The following is an 18,558-nucleotide window of genomic DNA, read 5'->3' on the forward strand; positions in this document are numbered from 1 at the left end:
TTAACTCTTCTGGCATTAGTATTTTATGGTGACATCTCTTTAAGGCTTTGTTTAGCCTCATCGGGTCTAAACATAGTCGAATTGAACCATCCTTATGATTGCTGTAGTGATGGAACTGCACCAGTCCATGTGATGTTGCACTCGTCGAATGATGCCTTGTTTTTCCATTCCATCCAGTTCCATCTTCAGCTTTTCTCGAACGTGCATGCTGCATTTTCAAGGCGGGTCGATTGATGGCCGGGATAGACACCGACATGTCGCACCAAGGACATTTGACAAAATTATTGATGCAGCCACGGACATGGGGGCAATTAATGCCATCAAACACAGTCCTATTTAAAACACATCTCTCCCTATAAACAAAGTAGCTAAGGATATAAACAACTGTATTCGCTAGCTAGCATGCAAAATAGAATGCAATGCCAATGCAAATTACTTTTGTTGATGGAATAGAGCATGTCACCATGTCACGGGGTGGTAGATGGACCTTATCGTATGACCTCTGTGGATTCATACTGTGTCAGGAGTGCAAATTTACCTAATAAACCATGAAATTCAAGGAGTGGATTGCTATTGTGGTTATTGAGGTGAGGTAGTAGAAAAATCAGCAATAGGAAGATGGACCATTTCTTACTGCTGTTGTCACAAGACAATTTAACCCGTGATGGTCAATGTTTGTGCAACTTCACCACCTGCTTGTAATATGTGTCTGAAGACAGGGCAGCCAACAAAAAGGCAATGATCTCTATATCAGGAGAATTTTATAGGATGAAGCGGATAGGACGTCAGAAGAGTCATGTAAAACAGAAAAGCAGAGTGGGACAGGAAAGGACAGAGAGATTAATGGTAGGTAGCCAAGACTAGTTTATTCACCTTGACAGGGTGCTAAACTAGGTCCTGGATTCTAAAATACAGAAACAACAGAATCTCTCATGGACAAAATGTCATTTGTTCACCAAAGCTGTTGACAAAATTAGATAAAGACAATTACAAATAAAGAGCGCCCTTCAGTTCCTCCAATAAAGTGATTCTCTTAAATTCACTATTTCTATATCTCACTGTTGATTCAGGTTCAACTCTGACAAGATAATTATTAACAAAAAGCTTTTCTGCAAAAGTTGAGTGGTTTTTACTGCATGTATTATTCAATTACAAAATGTTTAGTCACTATCTGTAAGATTGTACTCCAGACTAACCAATTTATGTCCAAGCCAAATCTCTTACCTATTAGCAAAGGTGCACTTTTAACGTAATATATTTATATGATACAGACAACTTTCAAATGACATTGACCACTTAGGTTATCTGCCCTCAAAATAGATTGTAAATGATGCACATTGCAGTTCCTGATCTTTGACATACTTGTAAAACTTGTCCTTTAATCCAATTCACGGCAAAAAAATCATTTAATGACATGGTCATTGAAACATAATACATTTTTACTATGTATTCCCTGACAGTCTTTAAAACTGCCAATGCAGCATGGCTTTCTTAAGGAATCATAGACAGTTCATCATAGATTAAGGTTTATTAAAGCTATCCATTACATTGTATTTATTAACTATTGTATATGGGTCAGCAGCATCCTGTTTTTGCAAATACACTCAGTCCCAATACAATGTACTCTTGTATTCATGAGGAACATACAGTGCTGACCTCTGGAGGTTTCTTGGATTTTCTTGCCCATTTTCCCCTTAATACAAGTTCTGGAACAATGTGATTCCAACTGGATAGCGGTGGAATTGTGATTTTTATATAGAAATAAAGGTCCAGTAACTTTCAACATGTCAATGAGCCTGTGTCCCAAGTGAAAGTAATGTGTGCCAGAGTGTAAAAATTGAGACCTTTCCTAAGTGACTTTTGCCATTTTAAAGTGAGTTTACATAACACAAGCCTTTAAACTTGTGTTTTAAAATAACCTAGCTGCTAAGTTTAAGGTTTAAGGCTTGAAGCAGGGGTGTCCAAGCTTTTTGCATGGGGAACACATTACAATTTTTGTCTTACATAGGGGGCCAGAGAGACAATTTTGGAAAGATAAAAGCATTAAAAATGTATCTTACAACAACAACAAATGTGCATTTTTGTGAAGAAGCTTTAAATGAGAAGAATAATTCATTGACTTACTTTCTCATAACTATGTTGGACACTGATTTAGTGAGATAACAGGCATATTTTGCTTGCACAAGTAGCCAATGTCTGCCCACACACTTGTGTAGTGATGTGTAGTATTCCGGATAAATGTCCATCTGTCAAGAGTGATCTTGATTGCTCTCTTGTTCTCCTCGCTCTTTGTCTGTCTGTCTCTGTCAGTCAGTCTCTCTTCCTCCCTCGCTGACTCCCCCCTCTCTGTGCTCCCCTCCCTCTGCGTTGTTCCCTCCCATCTCTGTGTTGCTTTCCCCCAATGTTGTCGTCCCCTCTGTGTTTCTTCCCCATGTCATTCCCCCCCATGTTGTCCCCCCATGTCATCCCCCCCATGTCGTGCCCCCTCTCTGTGTTGTCCCTGTGCTCTCTCTCCCCACTCTCTCTTTCTGAACCACCCCCACTCTCTTTCTCTGTACCACCCCCCTCTCTCTCTCTCTTCCCCCACTGTCTCTCTGTACCACCCTCCCACTCTCTGTCTCACTCACTTTCTCTCTGTACCAACCCCACTCTCTCACTCTGTACCACTCTCCCACTCTCTCTCACTCACTCTCTCTCTGTACCATCCCCCACTCTCTCTCTCCTCTCTCTCTCTCTCTCTCTCTGTGTGCCATCTCCCCAATTTCTTTCTCTCCCACTCTCTCTCTCTATCTGTAACCCACCTTTCTACTTCCCTTCCCTTCTCACTTTCTCTCTGAGTATTGCTGAGAGCAGAAACAGCACTTTTGAACTTCGGACAGCTTCGTGGTTTTCTGGTGGACTTTTAAAAAAATTGGAACCCGCCGGAAAACCACGATGCTGTCTGAAGTTCAAAAGCCCTGTTCTGCTTCAGTGCCTGTCAATCATGAAACTGACACTTGTGATTTTTTTAAAAGGCAGTCTGAAGAAGCCGATGGGAAATTTCTCATCCGTGAAATTACCAGTCCCGGACCCCAAAATTGTTTACCATGGACACGTTGCCGACCCCCGATTGACAGTCTTACACTTTCTTTAAGGTGTAGGACTGCATCCGCATGGAAATTCCCAACTGTGTCAAACCGATCCAGGTAACCAGCCTGGGTACAACCTCTGGCAGTCTTGTACCGATCCAATGCATGTGCACCTGTTTTGACAGCTGTGGTTTTCTGACTGGGTCAGCTCATGGATGGTGACCATGTTAAGGTCGTTGCATGCCAGCAACCCTGCTATTGGTGGTCCTGACATGACCACTATGTAGAATATCTTAGGAGACCCCGTTCACTTTTTGTACCTGCATTCCAGGAACCTAGGTACTTGTCGAGCCATTGTGTGCCGTAAGCTTCACTCTTGTGGGTTGGACCACAGACTTCCATGTCTCATGGTACATGTCCTTGAGAATGCGGAAAGGTAGAGTGTTGACACTTGCAACTGTGTGAATCTTCACTCATGATCTCATTACAGCCTTTGTCCAAACATGGACAAAAGAGTTGAACTCCAGAGGTGATGTGAGAGTGACTGCCCTTGACATCAAGGCAGCATTTGATCGAGTATGACATCAAAGAGCCCTAGCAAAACTGGAGTCAATGCGAATCGGGGGAAAAATCCCACTGGTTAGAGTCATACTGAGTGCAAAGGAAGATGGTTGTGGTTGTTGGAGGTCAATCATCTCAGCTCCACGACATCATGCAGGAGATCCTCAGGGTGGTCTCCTAGGCCCAACTATCTTCAGCTGGTTCATCAATGACCTTCCCTCCATCATAAGGTCATAAGTAGAGATGTTTGCCGATATCGCACAATGTTCAGCACCATTTGCAAATCCTCAGATACTGAAGCAGTCTGTGTTTATACGCAGTAAGACCTGGACAACATCCAGGCCTGGGCTGATAAGTGGCAAGTAACATTTGTGTCACACAAGTGCCAGACAATGCCCATCTCCAACAAGAGAGAATTTAACCATCTCCACTGATGTTCAATGGCATTACCATTGCGGAATCTCCCACTATCAACATCTTGGGGATTACCATTGACCAGAAACTGAACTGGACCAGTCACATAAATGCTGTAGCTACAAGAGCAGTTAGAGGCTGGGAATTCTGCAGCAAGTGACTCACCTCCTGACTCTCCAGTGCCTGTCCACCATCTACAAGGCACAAGTTAGGAGTATGATGGAATACTCTCCACTTGCTTGGATGAGTGCAGCTCCAACACTCAAGAAGCTCGACACCATCCAGGACAAAGCAGCCTGCTTGATTGGCACCCCGCCCACCATCTTAAACAGTCACTCCCTTCACCACTGACGCACAGTGGCAGCAGTATGTACCATCTACAAGATGCACTGCAGCAACTCACCACGGCTCCTTCGACAGCACCTTCCAAACCTGTGACCTCCACCATCTAGAAGGACAAGGGCAGTAGATATGTGGGAACACCACTGTCTGCAAGTTCCCCTTCAAGCCACACATCTTCCTGACGTGGAACTATATCACTGTTCCTTTAATATTGCTGGGTCAAAATCATGGAACTCCCTTCCTAACAGCACTATGGGTGTACCTACCTTACATGGACTGCAGCGGTTCAAGAAGGCAGCTCACCACCACTTTCACAAGGGCAATTAGGGATGGGCAATAAATGCTGGCTGAGCCAGTGATGCCCACTTCCCATGAACGAATAAAAAAAAACTCAGTCGATGCCATCTAGACTTATTGGGGCAGACGATTTGGAGTGTTGCAAAAACTTCTGTTTTGTTAACAAATGGACCTGTTCTGCTTTAGTGCCTTCACCTCGACCCACCTCATCCATTTTGGCCAACTGTTCCCCCATTTCATGGATGGGTCTATTCATTTGGAAATATCTCGCCTTCCTTCGCCTCTGGGTGGTGTACATCTGCAGTTTGAGTGCTGCCTGCTCTGGCTTCTCCCCGCATTCCTGTGCTGGACCTTCTGCAAAGTTTGGCCAGTGCCCTCTAAGCTCACATGCCTAGCACATTTCTGCATATGCCAGGCATCTAAGCGGTTAGTGGGTGAGCTTGCAGTTACTGCGGACCTTGTTCTGCCTAGGTGCCTTGGATAACATACTGACAGGCATTTCAGACCCTAAGGCTTGCAAACACTGCCTTCCTGTGATAATTGCCTTGAATCTGCATCCGTCCTGTAGTATGCTATCCACGCCATGTCCCTTTGGCTTTTCCAGGAGGTCTTTCTTGAACGCCTCAATAGGAGTGGAGGCGATCACCAACTTCACAATTCATTCCGAAAGTTCAACATCAGAGAATTTACATTCTTTTGCTTTCTCTCTATCGGTTATCAAAGTTGTCCTGTCTCTCATCAGCTTTCTGTCTACACCGCATGAGTTCCAGGCGGTGTACTCTGAAATTAACTTTAATCCTAAACTGATTTTCTAATGTTACCCTAATGTTGTCAGCTTTGATGGATCCTTCTGGTCAGCACAAGGTAAATCAGAGGTATTGATTCTGCGCACACCTTCGTTTCCTATGGTGATCCTAATTTTTATTGCCTGCTTCTCTGCATCCAGAACCTCATGGTCTGGGAAGCACAGTTCTCTGCTTAAACAGCTTGAACTCGCCTGGGACATCAGATGCTTTCCAGTCTATCTCTGGAAATCTGGCTGCCATTTCCTAAGCCTTCTAAAATTTTCTCCCCGAAGGAGCAAATCTTGCTTGAAAGGTTGCAGCAAGCTTCGATCTCTGCACAGTTGAGCAGGAGCCACTCCCTGAGCTGTGTTGCTGCAGCACAGGCTTGTGAGCTTGCAGGCAGGAGGGGCCCTGATGTCGGGGTCAGCTCATGGCACACGAGTGCGGCGACATCGAGAAGAAATCTGTACCAAAACGTGACACTACACTGAAATCTGTGGCTGAAACTACCGTTGATTTTTGTCTTGCTAGCTCAGGGCAAAACCGGGAGTGTGCTCCAATTGCCTTCAATCACTACTCACACCGTTGCTCTCCTGATGTGAGAGGTGTGATCTAGTTGCACTGCTTCAGGTAGGGCTTCTGACTTGAATTGTCATTTTCAGCTGCTGATCAATACTGTCAACTCACTATTGCTGCCACCATCTTGTATTATCGCTTTCTATATTAATACAAATGAAACTGATGTGCAGGCATAGAGGTTAAACACAGAGTTTTAATGGAGACTTGCTGTTACTTCAGCATGTTATACATGCTAACTGAGCAAGAGAACTGAATCACATGATGTTGTATCACTTCCTTGCAAAGTTTGTAAGTGACAGGACCTCGGAAATGCAGTTAACAGTGAGGAGGATAGTAACAGACTTCAGAAGGACATAGACAGACTCGTGAAATGGATAGACACAAGGCAGATGAAATTTATCATAGTGAAGTGTAAGTTGATTCATAGGAAGCATAAAAGGAGACAATATAAACTAAATGGTACAATTTTAAAGTGAGTGAAGTAACACAGAGATGGGGGTATGTACATTCAGAAGTCATTGAAGGTGGCAGGTCAAGTTGAGAAGACATGTAAAAGGCATATGGAATCCTTAGTTTTACAAATAAAGGTATAGAGTACAGGAGCAAGAAGTTTGCTAAACTCAGATGAACTCTTGTGTGCCCAATTCTAGACTTCACACTTTAGGAAGAATGTCAAGGCCTTAGAAAGGGTGCAGAGGTGATTTACTCGAATGGTAGCAGGGATGAAAGACTTGCGCATGAAAGTCGGGTTGCTATGTGGCCACGCGGCTGTGCAGCTTAGACAGAAAATTGCCATCAGCATCCATGGGGTTACCATTGACCAGAAAATGAACTGGACCAGCCACATAAAGTCTATAAGAGCAGGTCAGAGGCTGGGAAGACTGTGGTGAGAAACTCACCTCTTGACTTCTCAAAGCCTGTCTACTAACTACAAGGCATAAATCAGGAGTGTGATGGAATACTTTCCACTTGCCTGGATGAGTGAAACTCTGACAACACTCAAGAAGCTCAACACCATCCAGGGTAAAGCAGCCTGCTTGACTGGCAACCCATCCACCACCTTCAACATTCATTCCCTCCAACACCGATGCACAGTGGCAACAGTGTGTACCATTTACAAGATGCACTGCAACAACTCGCCAAGGCTCTTTGACAGCACCTTCCAAACCCATGACCTTTACCACCCAGAAGAACAAAGGCAGCAGACACATGGGAACACCACCACCTGCAAGTTTCCCTCCAAGTCAGACACTATCCTGACATGGAAATATATTGCTGTTGCTTCACTGTTGCTGGGTCAAAATCCATGAACTTCCTCCTGAACAGCACTGTGGGTCATAGATCCAAAGAGTCACAGAGTCATTATGACATGAGGAGGCCATTCAGCCCATCAAGTCCATGCCGACTGTCTGTAGAGCAATCTAGTCAGTCCCATTCCCCCACTCTATCCCTAGGATGTACTTACACCACAGGAACTGCAGTGGTTCAAGAAGGTGGCTCATTCCCACCTTCTCAGGGGTAATTTGGGATGGGCAATAAATGCTGGCCTTGCCAGCGATGCCCACATTCCTTGAACAAATAAAATATACACAGATTTAAGGTAATTGGCAAAACAACCAGAGCTGACATGGGGAAAAAAATCTTATGGTCTTGAATATACTGCCTGAAAGGGTACAAGCAGATTCAATAATCACTTTCAAAAGGAAATTGGATAAATACTTGAAAAGGAAAAATTTACGTGACTATGGGGAAAAAGCAGGGGACTGGGACTAATTGTATAGCTTTTTCCAAGCGCCGACACAGGCATGATGTTCTGAATGGCATCCTTCTGTGCAGTATCATTTTATGATTCTATGGTTTTAATTTTTACATTTTTCTTATTTTTTCTTTTGTCTCTTTTTTCTCTCTCTTAATCCATTCTTTCCCTCTCTTTATTTCTCTGTACCTGATTTGACTCTAATTAATCCTCTCTAATTTACACTCCTTCTCCGTCATTCTTTTATTTATTTATCAATACTTAAATTGCATTGTTTAAGGTTGATCCCGCCATTAACTGAAGTCCCAGATGCATTGTGACCTTTGCCACACCATTATCAGCTCACATTTCCAATACGTTATCGTGGAAAAAAATTACATGCTGAAAGATACCAGAAAATGTATCACTAATGGTGTAGGTCGTGAGATGTGCCGGAAAAATAAGGCATTGTAAGTAACAGCAGTATCTGTTACTCCTGTAGGTGACACTGTGCTCAGCCTTTTTAATGTTAAATGTGCCACACTCATTAACTGTTTTTTTAGATTGAATGTACATCATACTGTGAGTGTACAATCAGGCCACCAGTTCCAACAAATCTCTCAAAATACTCTCCTAACATTTTATCTCCCATTTTTTTCTCAGCAAGTAAAATTTCTGATGTGTAAAATAAGGTTTCAGCAATATTGCAACACAATAAATTACACAGAATCATAGAATTATGCAGCACAGAAGGAGGCCATTCGGCCAATTGTGCCTGTGCTGGCTCTTTGAAAGAGGTATTCAATTAGTCCCATTCCCCTTCTCTTTCCTCATTTCCCTGCAATTTTTCCCCTTGAAGATTATGTCTGTATTTCACAATAACATGATTAAGTTTAACCACTGAACTATCTTTTCCGTCTTCTAAGGCCTTCATTAAAGCTTCTTCTTAAAGACCTCAATGCCTCAGTTTAAGCTCATGCAAAATGTCTAATTTCTCAAAATGCGTCAATACTCATAGTCGCCTATATTGATAGATATTTTTTTTAGCACTTTCTATTCAGTGGCTTTTCTTCAAGTAATTTTGAACACCAAAAAGAGAAATGTCAAAAGCTTTAATACCGTGAACTATGGGCAGGATTCTTAGCCCCATATGGGGACGAGCACGGGCGGGTATGAAAATTCACACCACTGGCTGGCGTGCCAGTTTGCTAGCACCATCCTGCCCTGGGCCATTTTCCCAGAGGCGGGATGGGGTTGGGAGGGCTGCCCACCCAAAAGCAGCAGATAGCCAATTGAGCTAGTTAAAGGCCTATTGAGGGCTGTTGTCCAGTAGGCCTGCAGGCCCTCCAAGGCAATGGGGACTAGTCCAGCTTCCTGGAGGCAGCCTGCCAGTGGCCATCTGGGGGAGCCAGTGCTCCAGGCAAACTCTGAGGCCGTTTCCCCACCCCCCCCCCCCGCCTCAACAATGGGGTCCCAGCTCCTGTGACCATCTTTAAATTTAAAAGTTAAAAAGTTGGAGAAAGGGTGCCTCAAAATGGAGGCACACTCTCCCTCTCTTACCTGAACTGTAGGCTTCACCTTCCCAGCTACAGGGCCTCCTATTGGCCTTCCAACTTCAAAAGCCCACCTGCTGTCCTTAATTCAATGGCGAGCCCACCCTCTGGCCACTAATTGACCAATTTGGCGAAAATCACTGCCAGATGATTATTTCCCACACAGTGTGGGGGTATGACCTCCATTTGACCTTCATGTCGAGGTCCTGACCCAAAGGTCAAAATCCTGCCCTATATATTAAGTGCAAGAGAAAATGAGGGAAAAAAAATAATGTTTTGCTTAAAAACTTATTGTTGCTTTTGTGTTCTATTAACTTCAGAAGGTGCATGTAGTTATGGGTGGCGATGGTCCATTAAATATTTAAATGATATGCAATCAACCACAGAATGATTGATGGCTTAGGTACTGTTTTAAAGTTGGTATTTACACTGTCCAAGGTAACACAGAGGCCACTGGCCTTTCTATGCTGCATCAGGCCTTGGTGGTCTACCACAGCCAATATGCTGCCCTCCTCCACTCCAGACAACACAGCGGGGATTGTGGAGCTGGCCTAAATTATTTAAATGATTCTGAAGCTGCATAATTGCCTGCGGTCAAGGATTATTCTCACAAGTGCTGAAATTCCTGCCCTGCCACACTTCCAACTGACATTACACCCGAGTGAAGTCTCTAAGCCATAAAGTAAATGTTCACAGTAGTCTGTAATTTCATATCCTTTTCATTTCCCATCACATGGCAAATCTAAGAATTTTCTTCTGCTTGAGTTGGCTACGAATGCACACTTGCCAGTGGGAATCACTGGATTGTGATCTTCCTAACCCAGTGTCCCGCTGCTGCTCTGACTAAGATTTCAGCATGGTGGAGGAACAAACCTCCGAGCTTTCTTCTCTGAACACCTCAGTCCGCATTAAGCAGTGAATTTCCGAACTAAGCATTGATGGCGTGCATTTTAAAGTGTGCTGATGCTAAAGTTGTTCTTTCCCGTAACTGTATTGTTCCTGAATTGCCACCACAAGCGGCAATATACAACGTCAGTCTATGCAATGAATGTATTTATAACAATGTAGTGAAATTGCATGAAGGGTTAATGATGGCATTGTAAAACATTCAATAATTTCACAAGCATGTCTATTCTATTGTAAAATCTGCATATATTTTCATGCACAATAACTGAAGATCATTTTTATGCTCTAGCGCCAAACAAAATAACAGAGAGAAGAATTTGATGTAAATGTCTATGCAATAACATTGCCAACAATCAGTTTCAGGCTATTATTTTCAATATAATGAAAGCAAGAATATTTCCATGAAAATGGTCTGTTTCAGCGGTATTTTTAATTGACCTTTGTGTTTATATGCCTAAGGGCATTCATTGGGTCTGAACATAGTCAATAGAATTTAAATATTTGAAATTGCAATCTCCATAATTTAGAGATATTGGCTCTGATGGAAGCTGGAACAGCTGAAAATGGTGCTCGTGCAGGCATGCCGCGTGTGTGCCGTAAGCATGCAGAGTGGGCAGATTGTGATGTCAAACAGCCTCGAACAGCTGATTTGACACAGGTTCTGCCAATTTGGATCACATAGGCCACATTATTGCCCTCTCATGATCACTCCCAGCTGAACATGCTTTCAAATGCATGATGGACTCCCCCACTAGTGCTATTTAAAGGGACTGCTAATCATTTGCAACTGAGGTACTTTTGCTTACTTTTACTGTTGCAAAGTTTGTGGAAGTACTGTGTTGTACTCTTGGAGAAGTTTTGGTGGTGTCACGATCCTGTGTTCTTTTTTTCACCTTGGGAAATATTGTGGTGCGCCTTTAAGGCTGTAAAAGATCAGTACTTCTTTAAAGCAGCAAGCTCCAGAGACTGTAAGCCAAAGTGCATTCTGGTTGCCCGGCAACAACCATACAGAGAGGGAGAACAGAACTTCAATGTATCCATTTTGACTTTGAAACTGGCGAGCAGAGACACACAATTGACAGATGGATCCAGCAAGTGAAGGAAATAGGAGCTCTCTCTCCAAGTCAATTTAAATCCTGGGTAGTTTTTCTGTTAAAATTCTAAAAAGCTTCAAGACAGATTAATTTCTTAAAGAGATAACAAATTATTGATCTACTGTGTTCATCACTGAAAAGAAGAGTTTAATACCAGAACTGCTGAACTGAACTGCTGAATTCCTATCTCTGGAAGGATCTTCAGATTCATCAGACCTTGGAAGACTGCAAGTGAACTTTGACTGTGATGTATCAGAAGACACGGAAGCGTAATCTTCAAAGACTTTATTGTTTTTTTTCTTTTTCTCGGGAAGCTAATTAAAAATCAAACTACTGTTAGTTTGAGTATATGTATGAAAATGCAGGAGTTAGTTTTTCTAAATAAGAAGTTATAAGGTCTTTAGATATTGGTTTATCTTAGTGTTTAATATTTAATCTTTTTTAGTAAATAGTTAATCTGTTGATATCTAAAGATACCTGGTTTTATTTTGCCTCATGCGGGGTGGAGTGGGGGTGGGGTTACTAGATTGTTTCAATTCGGCTGCTGCTTTCTTCGATTTGGAAAGCTTAAAGATATATAATGTGACCTGTGGAGCGACAGGACTGAATTGACAATGTGTTGCTCCCACTGTGATCAGAATCATATATTTTGTTTGGGGCTTTGTCCTGAGCGGCGTAACAGTAGTTTGTTGGATCTTGAAGGGAGTGTTGCTATATTTTGTCAACAGAAAGCTTGCTAGAGTTATGGGGGCTATAGTTGCTGTCCCTCTTGGAGCACAGGCAGTGGAGAGGGTCAGCTGTGGCAGAAGGAGAAAGAGGAGGGCTCTCAACAGAAGGCCCTACGTACCATGGGTTTTCAGGAAGCACTTCTCCTACCTGCACCTGAGCCAGGAGCAATGTCTGAGGTGCCTACGATTCAGCAAGGAGGTGTTCATTGATCTGTTTCATCCCCTTCAATAGGACCTACAGCCACACAGCAGGGGGAGGAAGTTGCTGTCAGTGGCCATCAAGATCACCATGGCTCTCAATTTCCATGCCAGGGGATCCTTCCAGGCGGGACTAAGCGACATAGCCAGCATTTCACAGTTCGCTAACACTGTTGCATCACGGAGGTGACGGAGGCCTTGTACCCCAGGAGAGGGAAACTTATTGTCTTTTCTATTACCAGAGAGAAGCAGGATGAGTGGGCACATGGCTTTGCCAGGGTAGTGGGATTCCCAAGGGTGCAGGGATCCATTGACTATACACACATGGCTCTGTGGGCCAAACATGTAAACGGGGAGATGTACTGGAAACACAAGTGCTACCACTTTATCAATGTACAGTTGGTGTAAGATCATGTTGGTGAATGCCTGCAAACCTGGCAGCTACCATGATGTCTTCATCCTGAGGCAGTATTCTGTACCTGCCATCTTTGAATCATCACAACAAACTAGAGGGTGGCTGCTTGGTGACAAAGGATAGCCACTGTATACCTGGCTCCTGACTCCACTCCATCACCCAAACATGTGAGGACACTGCACCAATCACGAGAGTCATGCAGCCACAGGGATATTGTGGAGCAAACCATTGCCATCCTGAAGCAATGGATCTGCTGCCTGATTTGCTTGGCAGGAGCCATTCAGTACTCACCAGAGCAAATGTCCAAGTGTGTGGTGATCTGCTGCGTCCTCAATAACCTTGCTATTCTGAGGGTGCAACCCTTGCCACCAGGCATTCGGAGGCTACGTCTGAGGAGCAGAAAGGGGAGGAAAAGGAGGAGGAAGAAGAAGTAAGGAAGAGGCATTCAGGGCCCCTTCACTCTCAACAGGCTGTCCATAAATGGCCGCTGATAGTCTGGGTTCCTGGCGTCATCCCATCATCACTATTGCTCCACAATTCCCCATCTTTCAATCCATCTGCTGCGGACCATCACAGTGTCCTCTTGGCCAAAATCCTGAAATAAAAGCCACCAACAAAAAATTATTCAATAATAACTTTATCTAACAACACATTCAATAATACTTACAAAACTAATTCACCCTTGTGCATCTCCTTAGTGCCTCAGTTACAGGTGACTTTGCTTGTCCCAGTGCTCCTAGGCAATGGTTACCCCAGGTGCTGCTACATGGCTGGTGGACGGCTGCTGACCATCACTGGGGAGACTGAAGATGGCCTTGCAGGATAACCTTGAGCAGCTCTGGGCCACAAGGGCCCAGCCTCAGACAGCACCACCTCGGTGTGGGTGGCAGCAATCTGGGCTCGCTGGCTGAAAAGCAATGGCGGGGGCACATGTAGAGTGCCAGTGGTGGCAGCACAAATACTGCGATCCTGAGAGAAGACAGCAGGCTCGTGCACCACAGAGCCATTAATTCTGCCACAGGGCAGCACCTCACTAATCCTAGTAATCTGTTGGGGCACAGATTGCTGGACTGCTGTGAGACCCAGCAAGACCCTTTGAGCACTGAGATCCAGAGCCTGCATGATAACTAGCATGGATCTCATGATCTCAGTCTGATCATCCACTCCAGCACTGAGATGTTGGGTGGCTTCCGCCTGTGTTGCAATGGAAACTGAGATATTGGGCACCAGATGTTGCATTACGGGTGTACCCGCAAGTGTTGTCATGGTGCTTGTCACCACATCCATGCTGGAAAGGATGAGCTCCAAGCTCTGCACAAAGCCCTGTGCCAAGGTGGAGCTGGACTTCTCCATACTTCTTGACAACAGGCTGTTTGGCAGGCCTGCCAGTACAGGAAACAGTTTTGTGGGCATGCACATCAGCTTTCTGTAAGCCTCCTCTTCGAAGTTCTCATCTGTGTCCCCTGCAGCAGAACTCGTCTTCCTTTCACTCTGGCTTGGCTGCAGCCCCCATGACTCGCTTTATGCAGATCCCAACTCTATACTATTCTCTAAGGTAAGCACAGTGCCAGTATCTGAGACAGTGGCTATGTGTGCCAGATCAAGTGACGGTGCTTCTTCATCAGAGGTCTGGTGTAGCTCTCGCTGTTCCTCATGAGTCTGTCATACCATCTGCAGCTTGTGCTTCATAGCAGCTAGGAGGATGAGGGTGATGTGGATTTGAGAAGGGCCATAAGGTAGGAACATATTGTCATCCTGAATGTTCTCAGTGATGCTGAATACAATGGGCTTTGGCACAACCATCCCCATAACGTGGAACACCATCTCCTCCAGAGAGCCTAGATAATGCAGACACCCACTGTTCCCCTCTCCAACCTCCCCCCACTGCCAGTTCTGCTCTGCTTCCCTCTGCCCTGCAAGAGAGGAGGACGAATGTCAGTGATTGTGTTTGGATAATGTGCCTGCCATGGTTGCACAGCTGGAAGTATGTGGAACCAGCACACACATCAGGTAATTGAACTTTTTCTGGCACTGCTGCCACATCCTTGGGGCCAGACTCCAGGAATTAGCCACCTGCTCCCATTACCTTCTCAGGGTTGTGCCTCAAGGGCCTCTTGGCCCCCTGCAGAAACATTGCTTCCCTCCTCCTTTCCATCTCCTGTACTAATGCCTCCAGTGCCCCACCAGAAAATCTGGAAGCCATCTTTCTTGTCTCTTTCTCCATTTGCTGTGTGTCTCCTTGTAGCCAATTCCTGCACAGACAGTCAGCAGCAGCTTCTGTATAATTGGCCTCGAATGACAGAATGACTGTGGAGGCTCCACCTTACAAGGTCAGATCAGGGGCCGTGCCACTGATGTGGCATTGCAGGTGCCTGTGCCCAGCCCGACAGACGTAATTTAAATGGAGTAACTGGAGAAGCAAGGATTGTTCCCCCTTAGATCAGCAATGGTTAAGAGGAAATTTTATAGAGGTGCTCAAAATTATGAGGAGTTTTGATAGAGTAAATGACGAGAAACTGTTTGCACTGGTAGGACAACTAATACTGCAGACGCTGAAATAAAAACAGAAATGCTGGAAATACTCAGTAGGTCTGGCAGCATCTGTGGAGAGAGAAATAGAGTTCACATTTCAGGTCTGTGACCTTTCATCATTGATGCAACTTCTGGATTTCCATGTTTAACTGCAGCTGTGTGGGTGCCAGAAGTTGCTGTCAGTTTCACAATTGTAATGGCAGTGAAGGCTGACAGTTTTGCTGTTAAAACAACTGCTAAGTCCAGGCAAATATGTCTACCATACCTTCATCCTCTGCAGCTTCATGCCGGGAGTATGTATTTGTGAAGTGATTCCATTATTTACAGTTCTTCTAATTTGTTGCACATTATATATTCCAATGTATCTCTCAACAATTAGATTTTTTTTTAATTGCCTTGTCTAAACAGCAAAACACAAGATTGGGAGAGTTATTGCAACAGATGATGATTTTCCACTGAATGCGGTGACTTACAGAATAATTTCTGGAGACGCACAAGTTATAAAACGGTTCTGGATTGATCCAAAAGAAGGAACCCTAGAGCTCATAACGCAGCTAGACTATGAATCAGTCCAACAGTATAACCTCAGCGTGGAAGCCATTGACAGCGATCCTAATCAGCCTAAAACTGCAGTGACCAAGGTGAGAATATATATTTATGATATACAACGAATAGAAAAGTTGAAAAGACATGTTGGCTAAAAATTAGAAACAGTATTTAATTACTGTTCGCTGATGCTCTTCGGTGGAGGAAATCTGCTATCCTTACCCGGTCTGGCCTTGACGTGATTCCAGAACCACAGCAATGTGGTTGACCCTTAACTGGTCTCTGAAATGGCTTAGCAAGCCACTCAGTTGTATCAAGCCACTACAGAAAAGTCAAAGAAGAAGAAAACTGGACGGTCCACCTGACATTGACCTAGGCACCGGATACCCCCTAGCACTAAGGAAGATGGTTGTTGGAGGTCAATCATCTCAGTCCCAGGACATCACTGCAGGAGTTCCTCAGGGTAGTGTCCTAGGCCCAACCATCTTCAGCTGCTTCATCAATGACCTTCCCTCAATCATAAGGTCAGAAGTGGGAATGTTCGCTGATGATTGCACAATGTTCAGCACCATTCACGACTCCTCAGATACTGAAATAGTCCGTGTCCATATGTAGCAAGACCTGGACAATATTCAGGCTTGGGGTAATAAGTGGCAAGTGACATTCATGCCACACAAGTGCCAGGCAATGACCATCTCCAACAAGAAAGAATATAACCATCTCCCCTTGACATTCAACAGCATTACCATTGCTGAATCCCCCACCATCAACGTCCTGGGGGTCACCATTGACCAGAAACTTAACTGGACCAGCTAAATAAATACATTGGCTGCAAGAGCAAGTCAGAGGCTGGGAATTCTTCAGTGAGTAACTCACCTCCTGACTCCCCAAAGCCTGTCTACATCTACAAGGCACAAGTGAGGAGTGTGATGGAATACTCTCCACTTGGCTGGATGAGAGCAGCTCCAATAACACTCCAGAAGCTTGGCACCATCCAGGACAAAGTACCCTGCTTGATTGGCACCGCATCCACCACCTTAAACATTCATTCCCTCCACCACCACCCTACAATGTCAGCAGTGTGTACCATCTACAAGATGCACCACAGCAACCCGCCAAGGCTCCTTTGTCAGCACCTTACAAATCCGTGACCTCTACCACCTAGAAGGACAATGGCAGCAGGTGCATGGGAACACCACTATCTACAAGTTCCCCTCCAAGTCACTCACCATCCTGACTTCTAACCATATCCCCATTCTTTTACTGTCACTGGGTCAAGATCCTGGAAATCGCTCCCTAATAGCACTATGGGTGTACCTACACCACATGGACTGCAGCGGTTCAAGAAGATGGCTGACCATCACCTTCTCAAGGGCAATTAGGGAGGGCAATAAATGCTGACCGTTCCAGCAATGCACACGTCCCAAGAATGAATAAAGATGATCTAAATAGTCACTTGGTAGTACAAAACTTGAATATTGCTGAAAAAGGAGACATGCTGTCAAGGCTTTTCGTCTTTCACTCATCAGGACAGATGCAAGAATGCCCAATTTCAAAGGGAGCAATAATTTATACTGCATGAGAAAAGGGTGCTGATTGGTTGGCAAGTCCATTCTGATTGGTTGAGGTATTGCCATGGGGAATGCACCAAAATTATTTGCTACATTTGTGTCTCAAAATTCCTTACACGTTACATTTATTCCATGTAAAATATCACAGTGACTCTGACTTTGCCTATGGGATAAATGCAATGCAAGGACAAATTTCTGACCATTGATCACATGATGTTAAGAATTGCTTATAACATAATCTTACAAGGCAGAAACTTCACCAGGCTATTTCAAGGATATATCAGTTGTCAGTCCTTATAGACTCTGTTGTGATTTCAGAATAATAATGTTTTCGAACAGCTTCAAAATTATGATCTAGATTTCATTGTTGAATTTGTCTAATGTTTGGAAAAGGAATCAGCCAAAATTGGTAGGAAGAGAACATTGCACAGATAATTTTATATTTTATAGCTACTCAACTATGTTATTAATATTTATTTATTGATTTATTTATTTTTATATGTGATAAATTTATCTCTCAACTCAAAAGTGCAACATTCCATAAACAAATAACATTTGTTTCTCTTGAATGTTGTCCTTCCTTTGGGCACTTTGAATATTCTTGGCTCTCTATCCTGAAGCTGCAAATGGTGATCTTGCTGTGAAAGTGCACCAGAAAAAAAAAGAAGACCTGTTATTTGCATAATTGAATATGATATTGTGGACTGAAATTTGTGATAGCTATATTAAAAAAAAACTCTGCTCAGTGCAGATAGAGTAATAAGTCGCATTAACACCTCTCTAAATTGGAGGAATAAACCAAACACAACTCCATGGAGTCCACTGTAAATTTTATAATGAACAGTTTAAACAAGAGCAGGAAAGCAAACACAATTGCCTGCCTCTGCATGCTTGCTGGTGGAAAATTGTGCCTGACCTTTTGACTTGTATTCCCGGGGGGTGAGAAATCCTACTGGGAGTACAAATCAGAAAATTATGCATGGTGTGTTATGACTTTGTTATAGAACAGGTTGTTGTTAATAGAGATATATGTAACAAATTGCAATGGCTCACTGAGATTATTTACTAAATAACTGAGCTATATAGGTCCCAGATTTAATCAACGTGCTTAGAAGTCTAAAAATATAAAAAAATACTGAAGTCAGGGTTTTTTTAGTTCTTGAGAAACTCTAGAATACTCTGACACTCCAGCATCCTGTCTCAAGCAGCGGGATATTTTTACTCTATACAATTT

At 43.8% G+C, this 18,558-nt stretch overlaps 1 protein-coding gene across 1 annotated transcript in view; it reads left to right on the forward strand.

Moving 5' to 3' along the window:
* LOC137380384 (cadherin-related family member 3-like) overlaps positions 1-18,558 on the forward strand; it is a 99,453-nt gene that overhangs the window by 54,660 nt on the left and 26,235 nt on the right. The window contains exon 12 of the mRNA XM_068052313.1: positions 15,616-15,848. Coding sequence (XP_067908414.1) covers positions 15,616-15,848 — 233 coding nt within the window. The remainder of the gene's footprint in view (positions 1-15,615; positions 15,849-18,558) is intronic.

This window comes from Heterodontus francisci, chromosome 19 (assembly GCF_036365525.1).
Source record: "Heterodontus francisci isolate sHetFra1 chromosome 19, sHetFra1.hap1, whole genome shotgun sequence".
NCBI lineage: Eukaryota > Metazoa > Chordata > Chondrichthyes > Heterodontiformes > Heterodontidae > Heterodontus > Heterodontus francisci.